This window comes from Myripristis murdjan, chromosome 22, assembly GCF_902150065.1.
Source record: "Myripristis murdjan chromosome 22, fMyrMur1.1, whole genome shotgun sequence".
NCBI lineage: Eukaryota > Metazoa > Chordata > Actinopteri > Holocentriformes > Holocentridae > Myripristis > Myripristis murdjan.
The window spans coordinates 23,129,481-23,142,254 of NC_044001.1; the positions used below are offsets into that span (position 1 = coordinate 23,129,481).

General features: G+C 44.1%; 1 protein-coding gene across 1 annotated transcript in view; it reads right to left on the reverse strand.

Annotated features, from left to right (window-relative positions):
- Positions 1-4,926: 4,926 nt before the first annotated feature.
- Positions 4,927-12,774, reverse strand: part of LOC115380757 (ALK tyrosine kinase receptor) — a 282,301-nt gene continuing 274,453 nt past the window's right edge. The window contains 4 exon segments of the mRNA XM_030081965.1: positions 4,927-8,088; positions 8,195-8,285; positions 9,487-9,621; positions 10,042-10,143. Of these exon segments, the coding sequence (XP_029937825.1) occupies positions 6,943-8,088; positions 8,195-8,285; positions 9,487-9,621; positions 10,042-10,143 (1,474 nt within the window). The 3' untranslated portion in view covers positions 4,927-6,942.

The following is a 12,774-nucleotide window of genomic DNA, read 5'->3' on the forward strand; positions in this document are numbered from 1 at the left end:
TCCGTGACTTTTCCTAGATCCACTTTCAGCAAAGTCACTTTTGCTAGATTTTCAAAATCCTGTGGGCAAGAGTAATTTTAAAATGCCTGGTGTACTCCCACATGAAACCAACGGGCTGCTGTGACTCTAAACTCAGCCCTGTAATTTTTGGCTTATGCCGCATGAATTTTGTTATGGACTCATTTTGATGTCAAAAACATGACAGTGAGCAGCTCTTAATGTATCTATTGGGATGAAGCATAGTTAAAGGGGGTAGCTGACAGGCAGCTAAACCTTTTCTTATGTTTTATTGTTTTTTTTATTCTTTCTTTTTTTTGTGTGGCTGGCATACTGTTCATTCTGCTATTCTGCTAATTGATTTATTTATGGGCATAGGGATTCGCTGTTGCAGGATATCAAAGATGCATGTTGAAAGTTTAACCCAAACAAAACAGCAACCAGCACGGGGCTGTATGGCCAGTAGCTGGGTTACTTGTGACACCGTGAGCGCCTAAAATAATTTATGCGCAGGTTTAAAAGCTTTGAACTTTGCTTTTGCTTTGATGTACTTATAATTACTTTTCAAACATATCCGTGTCAGAAAAGATATATAGAATAAAGTTCACAGTTTCATAACCTCATTGTATCAGTGTTGTGAGATACATATTCATGACCTGAGTCTAAATGTGGGTTTATATTGACAGAAGCTGCTGTATCTGCCGGTGGCTTCGTGTGTACACATGCACTTATGCAGTGATAACTCTCGATCGCCTGCAGCTACTGACTTCACTCAAAGTTTCTGTAAAACTTCACACACTCTGAGATGGTGATGCAGAAGTTGGCCAGACTCAACGAAGCTTCTCAGAAATGTTCCCAAAACCTTCACTGAGCCCTGACTTCGGTATAGATTATTACACTTTTTACTCTTTATCTTTTTTCCCCCTCTGGCAGAAATCTATTTTAGGCTAATATGTGATTATCTAGTGACAATGTTTTTGAAAAACCTAACTGATGATCAGCTGTGTAGCATCAAATGTGTTCCAATAGAGCAAATAAAGGGCTAGTTTTTTTGTTTTTTTTTTTGGTTTATTTGAAAGGGAGTGGAACAAAGTGCATAGACAAGCTGAAAAAAGCTATCCAAAGCAGGTATCACAGTGTTTTTTAGAGGATGCTAATTTGCAACACCCATCCCTAGAGGCGCATTTGTGAAAATAGAGGATTAAAACAGTATTTAAAAAAGGAAAAATGAATAGAAAGTAAACTGAATACAGCAAGATGAAATAAAACACATATAGCAGTAACATAACTACTCATAATTAGAAAAGGACATAGTTGTAAGCAGAGAAACAAACAAATAAAAAAACAACATGGCATTTTAAGTGAATGGTAGCTGTCATCGATGCTGGAATGCGTTGTTTTGTTTGGCTGCCTACTTGGACAGGGCCCTCCTGAAAAAGTGATTCTTTGATTCATAGTGAGCTTTTTCTAAATAAAGGTTAAATAAATAAATAAAATAGTTGAATAGCGTCCACTAGAAATAGGCAGAGTACGATTCAAGTAGAAATTCAGGGTACCGGTGGAAAAAATGTGTAGCCTTGATGACTGAGTACAAAGTCCCCAATATGCAAGCTTGTTAAGTCCAAGGGCGACTCATCAGTGAAGCCCAAGCTGAGTCATGACTTATTATGGCAGTAATAAATGCTTTTTTTTTTTTTTTTTTTTTTGCTTCATTTGTTGGAAGTTTTCGAGTGGTTTTAGAGTTAAAGTGCTGTGTATCATCGGCGTGGAGTCTAAGGCTGTACCATTTGCAAGGCAGCTGAATGCCGATGTCAATAATTATCGATACAAAGGAAGTGGTCCCATGTGCAGCTTTGATTGACTTTCCTCTCTGTTCAAGGGAGGAGAGACACGAGCACTTTCCGATGGAGCCTAAATTTTGCTGTAATTGTCTTTGACTGCCCTGGGCGTCGGACAGACCCGGGCGCCTCAGCGCGCTGCAGCCGGGCTTCGAGAGGAGCCCTCTGGAGCAGAACGCTGCCCAGGCCTGGAGCGCCGCACCTCTGCCAAGCACAGCAGACTGCCTGGTGCTGGCTCACCGGCTCTGCCTCTCACTGGACACCTCGCATTATCATATCTGGCCGACTGTTGCTTCGCCGGATCTGCCGACAGATGCGTCAGTTAGTAGTGTAACATCTTCATCATCATCATCGTCCTCATCAGCTGTGACATTTGAATCATCATGCGCCGTGTCTTACATGTGTTTGAGGTGTGGTGTCCTCATCGTTGATTTCTTGGGCGTTTTTGTGTGAATCACCTGATGGAAGTGCAAGAAACAATTTGTGCTGAATTCCAATGGACGATCAAAATCCTGGGAAAATGGGAAAGTGTCTGACCCCTGTCTCCCTGCGTCCTGCTTGGAAGCAGATCTTTGTTGTGTGAAAAAGATAAAGAGGACAAATGCGTGGTGGGTTGACCTTGGATGTAGCTCACTGAGATAAACAGATACTTGTGATGCACCGCTTCTGCTGGTTTGAATCGCAAGCCCTTGTAGCGCTCAAGTGGGTGTTGTTATCAGTGGCGTGAACACTTGTACAAAAGATATACTGAATGCAAAAACAAAAACAGCTCAGACAAATCTCACTGGGGGAAATGCTTAGTTGCACCATCAGCACCTGATATTCTGAGAGTTGGGCTGATCCCTGATGGCAGACAAATGCTCTCGCTAAATCCATGAAGTAAAACACTGGGCTGCACTGTTGTGTGACTGGAAAAAGGGAAAAAGGCTTTGGCACTGCTGCCTCCTAAAAAAAAAAAAAAAATACAGTTTGCTATCAGCTTCTAAATACATTCTGCAAGTCGCATAAGCCTTAACAACATGTAGACACGTGCAGTGTGACGGTATTCAAGCCAGGGTCTTGCTGCACCCTGTCTGGGCTTATTCTGGGATAATCTTGTGTTGAAGTGGAGAGGAAGTTTGTGAGAATAACTTCAAGGTTGTAAGCCTTCATATTGGACAAAAATGGGTAGATATCTGTTAAATGTTGGCTTAAAGGAATCGATTTGTATCATGCACTCATCCTGGGTGGTCTTGAATGTCCAATGGAAAAAGCGATTCAACCATTTCTGTTAGCGTGGAACTGATCGGCGACTTTGACAAACTGCATTAAAAGGGACATGAAAACAACACGTTTCAGACTCCGGTCCTTAGCGTCAGTACCCACTTGGTTAGGCTTAGACAACAAACACACTTGTCTAAGGTTGGAGAGAGGTTATGTTTAGGCACCAAAACTGGAAAAAGGTCACAGTGGTCAGTCACATGTTAAATGTCTCGCTTTGCTTGCCAACGGTCCTATGCGACCTTTCCACTACCAACCCTCACACCAAACGTTTGACTTGTACACGACATATCTCTAAATGTAACAGGAGGAGTTCCTGAGCACGCGCATGCTTCCCAGGGCATGAACCCTATCAATTTTCCTGTCACCATCACCTTTCGTTTCTAGTGCCACCCTCTAGCATCAAATTTTACATCTCATAATCTAGTGGGCATCTTGCCATGAAATTTGATAAACACATCTGTGCTCCTCAGGGGATGAACCCTGTCAATTTTGGTGACCCCTCCTGTAGCGTCACCATCAGGCCGAAGTGTACAGACCCCATTCCCACAACATGTGGCGGCTGGCCCACACTGTTTAAAATAATTACATTAGTTTGGGAAATACTGAATAGCTGTGTGGAGAATCATCACTTGGATTCCACTGCCCGCATTTGATCATTTCAAACAGATGCTTTCATATCTGTTTTGCTGCCGTTTGCCAAACTTGTCGATCAGCTCCATCCTAACATAAACGGCTGCAGTTTTGAAGCTTTTGTGAGAGACATGGGGCTATAAACTTCTTTCATTGGACATGATACAAAATAGCTTTTATGGCGAAGCGTTCCTTTAAAAGGACTTCTTCATGAAAAATGCTGGAAACTTTTGACAGTGTCCTGGTGAGGCTCCAGCACCATGACGGGAAGAGGCATCAGTGACACTGAACATGAGCGTATGAGTCCTAACACCGAACAGAATTCTTGAATTGAGACGGTGCTTGGAAATGTGGTTGGTGATGAAAGTCTCTGTGGTCTCTTTAACTGCCCTCTGATATTCTCTCATGAAGCGTTTTAGAATGTCTAAAGAGACGTGCATCGCGCTGGCTCCCTCATTTTCATTCAGCTCTCCTACACTCTCTATTAAAGGCCAGCGAGCTCTCACTGAGCCATGGCACTGCTTTTGTATTTCCACACAAGCTAGCTCCCGATGCAAAATGAAATTATTAACACTGCAGCCTTTTAGTTTGTTTGTTTATCCCTGATCTGGTGCCTGAGTGACTTTTTTGTTGGAAGTGTGTTTTTCTATTATCAAGAGCTTTTGAATTACCTTCTTCCCCTATAAGGAGCAACACAGTCAAGGATAGTAAGTCATTTTCTTTTAAAAAGGCAACCTACAGTAGCTCCTCTCCACTGAACAGCAAATCTGCCATGGTTGATGGCCGTCTGTCTGCTGTAAAAGCCACTGGAAAAACTTAGTGGCAGAAAAGAGAGGGTCGCCTCAGCTCCAGACGAACAGAATGAGCCTGCAAACGCCAAGTTTTATTTGACAGAGGTCTTGCATTTAACAGCTCAAACAACAAATTCTAGTGCGGGGACGGGGAGCAGTGCAGATTTTTGTGGCAGATAAAGAGGATTACTGGTGTTAGCAGCCAAGACATGAAACGGTGCATGGCAGCAGATGACTGTGTCTGGATCTCCAAAATTCAGTGCAGTTAATAGCAGACAGACAGCAAACAGTCATATAGTAATTTATTCATTTAGGCGAATGTCATCTGAAGGGCAAATTACAGCTTTTACCAGAGTCATAGTACAATACATTATAATTACAGCATTTTACAGGTGCAGTTCAGTTCATTTTTTTGTTTCTTTGTTTTGTTTTTTTTTACACAAAACGATGGAGATGAGCAGTGAAGGGAACACAGAGTTATGCATTTAACACAGGTACTGAAGAGGAAGCAAAATACTTTTCTTTAGCCATTATTTGAATTGCTCATCGACTTGGCCAACAGAAACGCATTTGTCTTTATCAGTCACTGAGGCAGGCGGCTGTGACCTCGTCATCGCGTCTCGTCGCTTTACAGCAGAGGGGCTGACAGGATTGCAAAAAACAGTCAAGCAAAGCAGCAAAAACTGACGCACAAGGCCATCTTTCTCTTAAATATCAACACCATTACGCTTATGCTGTCATTTGACGGGGATGTGCGAGCGTCCTTATTCAACTTAAAAGCGGACTTTAAACACAGACAGGTGTTAACACCACGCGGGAGGATGTGTGCATGGGTTACTCGAATGAGACTCTCAAACTGGTCCCTTGGTTTCGCTCACATGTGGATCACAAGCAGTTTGTATTCAAACTTTTCACTCAGACTCATTTGAATTCCACATCAGTCACCCTGTAATAGAAAATATAAAATATGCACATTTAGGAACGTTGAGTGCTTTGAGATAGCAATCTGAAGGTTAAGATCGATTCAGCAATATCCACGACTTCAGTTTCTGTATCCAGCCAAAATATAGTGAGGCGTTTTTTTAAACCACAAAATAAATGAATAAAAGGTTACTGAAAAAGGCTCTAAGTAAAGAAAGTCTCAGCTTCACCATCTGAAAGCACTCTTCAGTGAAATGAATTTTTGAACAGCAGACTGTAATTTCAATCGTTTTAGGGGCCACAAGTTATTAGAAATCTTCGGCGATAAGTGAGACCTGAACAGCTGAATGATGGCGAGAGTGGTTTATGGTAAATCTGTTTTATGGTTTGTCAAATATCTCTCCCACCTGCTTCAATTGCTTCTATTTGTCTACTTCACCTTAAAAGCACAAAACCACTTACCTTAGATAGGACATATCAATTAATATTATGACATACTATCCAGTATATCAGGAACTGATCACTCATGGGACTGTTTTAATTCTCGTTATTCAATAATGTAAAACAAAACTTTCCAGCTCATGGAGAAATGCATTTTGATTGGATTTTAAGAGGCATGTCCATTAATAATTTATAGAACCACTTCCAAATAATAAATAAACAAATGAATAAATTAACAAGCAGGCAAGCAAACATCAACAAACACATTTTTCCCCAATCTTTTTTTTTTTGTTTGTTTTGTTTTTTTGTTTTTGTTTGTTTGTTTTAGTAAAAATGTCTCTGGTAATCCAGTGTCCAATTCTCTGATAATTTCTGAAAAATAGTCTGATAGCAAGTTATTTACCACGGTGCGAAATCCAAAAGGAAAGGGATAAGGAACAATGTGGGGAAATTGCAATAGAACAGATGTGGCTGGCAGCTAGAGAGAACTTAGCAAATGCTATAGTCAAACTGCCGACCAAAATATATGATTGAGAGTCTTAAATCTGCCAAAATATAGAAATATGAATCCTCCTAGTGTGTTCCATTGTCATACAGGAAAGACTGTTTCTGACATCTGTGGCAGTCAATGAACACATGGCAGACGTACCAGATAGAAAGTCCTCCCCATGTTTTCCTGTGTCACAAACTCTCTGTACCATTCAACTGCTTTCTTGGTATTCTCACTTTGTCACAATCCAGCCAGTGTTGAAAAAATACATTTTTTATTCTTAAAACTAGCCTATACTCTACATAGTTTGCCTCCCAAAAGTCTTGTAGATTTCTAATGTGCTTTAGCATCCATTGATGATTTCAACAGGTCCAAGGTCCTCATGGGGGAAAAGAGTGCCAGATGGATCCATCTCTGGTAAAGCAACACTGATGCTCTGAACGGGGGGAAAAGATAGTGGAACGGTGGGGGAGTGTAAAACGGTCTCTGTCCTGACACAGTGTTTCCTGCTGTGCTTCCTGTGCACAGTCTCCAAAGACAGGGCCTAAAAAAACAAAGATAGGCATTTGGGCTAAAGCACGGTGGCGTTGTGGCCCTCCATCCTGGGCAACCTGGGGTCCTGCACAGTCCCCATGGTGACCAGCAGTGGACGGCTGTCCTCGGCTATGCCCGAGCGACCCATGGACACCGCGGCGGGCAGGGGTGCTCCCCCCCTCTGGAGTGGGGCTGAGGTGGATGCAGAGGCGCCCGGTGGGGGTGGAGGGGGTGGAGGAGGAGGTGCGCTGGTGCTGGAGTGGGTGGCCTCCAGCGGCAGGCCCTGCTCCTGGTAGCCGTAGCCGATGTTCCCGCATGGGAAACGTCGCAGTCTGTAGAGGGGAACTGGGGGCAGGGCGGCTGAATCCAACAGCAGTGGAGACTGGGCAGCAGGAGGTGGTGGCGGGGGCAGCAGGGGTCTGCAGAGGCCCTGCTGCTGCTGCTGCTGCTGGTGGAGGAGCTGGAGTTGGTGCTGCTGCTGGAACTGATGCTGGAACTGCTTGTGCTGATGCTGGAGACCCAGTGCCCCCGCCGCCTCCGCCACTGTCCGCCCCACGTGCTCCTGCCCTTCTCCGGGCACCCTGCCGCCGCTACCTCCACCTCCTCCTACCACTGCCATCCCTCCCTGCCTCTGTTGCTGTTGCTGTTGCTGCTGCTGCTGCTGCTGCTGCTGCTTCCTCTGCTGCTGCTGCAGGAACCACGAGCCGTACGTGGGGTTCCACAGACTGGTCGTCTTCCCGTTGCGACCCTCCTTCTCCGGCGGGAGACCCTGGGAGAAAGCAAAGTTGACGTGTCCGCCCTCGGAGCTGGGCTGGGTGGAGACATGGGACCCCTTGGCAGTGAGCGTGGAGGCGGCTGTGGAGGTGATGGTGGTAGCGGTGGTGCTGGCGGTGGTGTGCGGGTGCGGTTGCTGGTGCTGGTGCAGGTACGGCTGGGGCTGGCCCGATGGCTGTGCTTTGGCCTCCGATGGTGAGCTGGTAAGGAGAGTGGGCTCGCCGCCTCTCTGGTTGTCCTCCGCGGGGTAGGATGGAGGTGGCGGTGGACCCGCCTCCCCATCAGGCACCTGTGCGTTCACCAGCAAGGTTGGAGCTGAAGGGTCATCAGGACGCATCGGCACACGCTCCTCCTCCTCTGGGACAGGCCCATACTCTATGGGCAATGGCATGGTCACCACATCAGGGTCCTAAATGGGGCAAAAGATCAGGTTTCATCATTTCAGTGTCACCAGTATTGGCTCATTCATGTTGTACATGGAGTGCAGAATGTGACAGCGGTCTCTGCTCAGCTACCTGCAAGCAGTAGTCAATCCTCTCCAGGATAGTTGAGAAGTTAGGCCTGTCCTCAGGCTGGTGCTGCCAACTCTGAGTCATTATACGGTACCTGAAATACACAGATGTGTGAGCAGACACACACACACACACACACACACACACTTCATTAAAACATTTTTCCCTCACTTTATTGCGACCTAGATAAACCGAGAAACCGACCAGGCAGTATCTCTCCCACTGCTACAACACTTGCCAGGCTAAACTCTGAAATCACTCTCAACAAAAACACAACTTAGTAGCTGTTTTGATTGCTTCGGGCAGAATTAAAGTGTAACCTCCCACAAGTTTGAGTGATTGCCTTAAGGGGGCAGTGCAGATAAAGGAAGCAGCTGAGTGAAGCATTGTTAAATCCAAAGATATTTTTTTAATTGCTGGGGTGATTCAAACCAGTTGTTGTTCTTTCAGTAATCTGTGCGTCCTGTTGTGAGGCTGTTTCACAACTTCAGATTAATAGCACCACACGGGGCCGTGTTTATTTTTTCAAAGGGAAAAGAAAAACATTCACAGGGAAAAAAATGTGAGGCAGGTTGCAAAGCGATAGGGAGAAATAATCTGCAAAGCTGTGGCCGAGGGGAGTCAAATAGAGATGTGAAGGATAAAAGTTCCATCATAAGCTGTGAAATCAGAGAGAGTCCAAAGTGTGGTGGGAAACTTGGTGTCAGTGTGTATTTTTGAGTGTGTGTGTGTGTGTGTGTGTGTGTGTGTGTGTGTGTGAGGGAGAGCGAGAGAGACAGAGAGAGATAGAGGCAGAGAGATGCTGAATGTGCGCATGCATCGGCACGTATAGGTTTTATAATAGAGTTCACCAGAGAGGGGATACCTGAAAGACAGAGTAAAAAATACACTATGATTCAGGAACTTATAAGCTTCCTATCAGCTCCCCGCAGACTTTCTCCAAATTGGGAGGCAAACATGAAAGAAAATGTTACTTGTGGTTTGCATACTGAGAGCACAGAGAGTGATCTCCTGCAGCTAACGTTAAATGTGTCAGATATCCTGTTGGACACCATCTGTATCCGTGTCAATAACAGGAAAACTCCTCAAGTCAAAGTCTGTCTGCTCCATATTGCACTCCCTGTGTTTTCACACAGGGATGCTGGCTGTGCATTGACAGTTTTACATACACGCTCAACTGGTTTGTTTATGCATAGGAGAGGCCTAATTGTACCTCACAGGATCAAATTTTCCTGTATCATGTGGGTATGTACAGCATGAACATGCATGTGGTACATCTGTGCATTTGCACTTACACTGGCCCAGGGCAGTTTTTAGGAGGGTCCATCCTTCCGCCATTGGTAACAAACTCTAGAACTTCCTGGTTACTGCGGCTTGGATATGGCATGTAGCCCAATGAGAAGATCTCCCACAGAAGAACCCCAAATGACCTGAGAGAGAGAGAGATAGAGAGAGAGAGAGAGAGAGAGAAAATTAGAAAGAAGATTTGATACAAAGTGAGAGAGAGAGAGAGTCAGACAGTGGGAGAGAAAGAGGGAGAAACCTCAGACAATCAAGTCATAAATTATAAGGTTCATCAGTGCTGAAGCAGCAAAGAAGGTGATGGGAGGAGAGGACAAGGAGGAGGGAGAGAAAAGTCAAGAAATATATAAAAAAATAAAATAAAACATATGGCCGGGGAGCAAAGGAACGGAAGGACAGAGGAAGGTAAAAGAGTTTGAGGGAGAGGAAGGGCAGGTGAGGATGGTGGACGTCGAGAGAGTGAAATATAGACGGGAGAATCGCAAGGAGGGTGAGCTTCGTCCTCGCTGTGAGTAGTTAATTAGCGGGGGCGATGTCGGCATAGTCACCAGGTGTCTGTTTTGGACGTGAAGATGCCCTCCATGAACGCTTCAGGTGGCATCCACTTCACCGGCAGCATGGCACGCCCGCCCTTCCTGTAGTAGCTTGCTCTGCAGACACAAGAACATATTGGGAATAACAACTGCTTGGCGATGACCAAAAAACGGATATAAATTCATAGTATCAAGGCAGTATCAAACCTGTGTCACTGTGAAAATACAGTAATTTAACAAAGGAAGTCAGCAATTCATGCTTTTTTAGAAGTACATTTTTTCTTTACATTGTTGCCTGTCTGCTTTTTTTCTATGACCACCCATTGGATGTACATGCAGCATTTTACCCACCGTTTAATCTACTGTTATATCATTGTGTGTAGCTACAGAAAGGGAGATAATAGATGACACACAAAGCACTCCCATAGGAAAGTATAGAGGAGGCCACAAATCAATGGCAGAGAGAGAAAGGAAGCAGGAATGATCCAACACATGAAAACAAGGGACAAAAAAAGGAAAAATCAAACACAAGTTTACAGAGATATTGCCATGGCAATATCATAGCCCTCAAAAGCAGAGGCAAAAAAATAAATAAAAAAAGGAAAAATCTCGCATCCAGCAATTAATTCACTATTTGACACCAGCTCTATCAGAACACTGCTGATCAAATCATAGTTTCACTACGCTAATATGCAGGCTGTCTGAGAGACCCTCTAAGAGCTCCTTATCTCCACGGAAGAAAAGAGGGATTTTTCACCGGGCCAGGCCCAGTCTGAGCCCTTTTTAATGCTGTCTCAGTCTCTTGTTAGTGGAGCAATTATCTGATGCGGGTGCTATGTGATTGTTGCTCCTGATACGGTCTCCGTCTGGCTCATCTCATCCCGCTCAAGGCACACAGCGAGCACAAACATGAACTGCAATGCTGCACGAAAATGGACATATCAAGATCCAAGTTACCTGACGTAAGCCTAGTTTGAGACGTGTCCTTGAGCAAGATGCTTATAACCAGCAACTGTGCCACTAGAGCTACAGAGTGGCTACCTCTAGAACACTGTGGTTTTACAGCAGCTAAATAAGAAAGGCTATGCTTACAATCTGGAGTGATATGGACTCACATATTCAGCTTTATTTGGCACATACTAACAGATAGTCTAGGTCACTAGCTTAACTAACTAGTAAGCAAACAAACGTCCCAGCTAAATTCAAGCAGTTGTGGTTGTTGTTTCTGAAATCTCTTTGCAAAAAATCTTATCCTCAATTATATGTGTTGTAGAAACACTAGTTTGACATATGCATATCCTGAGGTTTTCATGTCTGCCATATGAATAAGTTCAATAAGAGGAGGGTGTTGAAAATAGACCATGGTATAATATATTTAAAAGACAAGATTTCTGGCAAATGGGAACCAGAAACCCTAACCATTTTCAACCTCGTCAAAAACAAAAAGGAACCAGATATCCCTCTGGAAGCCCAACCACTTTGGTGGCCGGTAGTATCATTTATCAGTTGACTTTCTCTGGCTAAATAAAGGTGAAAAAGCAGAATGGAAAGAAAACAGACATGCCAGATACAAATGAAAAACAGGGCTTCAAAAGAATAAAAAGGGCAAATGCAACATGAATGAGGCAGGGGAGCACAAACAAATAAAGATGACCTTCCTTTTGGCTGCCTAAGCTCCTCAGATAGAGCTATGGGTTTACACAGCACCGACCCCATCAGCTTGTGTCTTTAACCTAAAGTGCCTGAAAATTTCAGCCTGCAATCCGGTCCACGAGGGGTTAAAATATGTGAACTATTGCTAAAAGCAGTGGCTTTATAGCAAGACTCATGCTGTGTGATGTAAGTGCTGTGTGCGCCTTAAAAATAATCTGTCAATTCAGAAAAATGACAGGCAACCCAAGAGACCCACACTAAAATGGAGATAATATGATGTGGGTTCACTCTGCAGCCATGCCACCGTTCAACACCGAGTCTCAGTTTCATTAAAAGACAAAATCTTTGTGGTGTTCTTCAGATGCTATAGGAGTTTTTACTGTGATGCTTGTATGGATCGATAATATTCCTACAACCAGCCAAGCCTTTATCAAATTAGAGAAGTGAGAGAAGTGCATTTATCTAGAGATGTTTTCAGGTCCAAATGACAAGAACTTGGACTTCGACTGAGAGATACAGCTGTGTGGCTTCAGTGCAGCAGTGAAGAGATGTTATGCTGACAAATAATATGGCCAAGAGGAAACATCTACAAAGAAAACTCTATCCACAAGACGTAAGCCTTGAGGCAAACTACACATAATCAATGAAGCAGGACAAACGATGACCAGTCTGTTTAAAGATAAGGTAAGAACTAGTGCAGGGCAGTCACAGAGATATTGTCCCAGTTTTTCAGTCTATTAATTTGAATAACACGATTAATCCAGTGACTGATACACCTGCCGGCCTTGGACTGAATCCTGCCACAGCCTTCTCTACTGTGTCTGCCTTACTCTGCTTCTTCCTTTCTACTTCAATAAAGGAAAATGCTAAGAGAAGTGGACCGGCCACTTTCCATCAAAGGATGCGATTAGATCAAAATGTGGCAAGACTGAACGCTCGGTGCACGCTGCATTCATCAGGAGAGGATTAGTAACCCTGCGAAGGACAGTTTGAGCAGGATGGTCTTCACAAAAATAAGGCACATTTTTTCCAAAATGTCATTCCTCATTGTAATGTGCTTGCAGCCACCTTCTTTCTGGCCTCAGCAGGTATTAA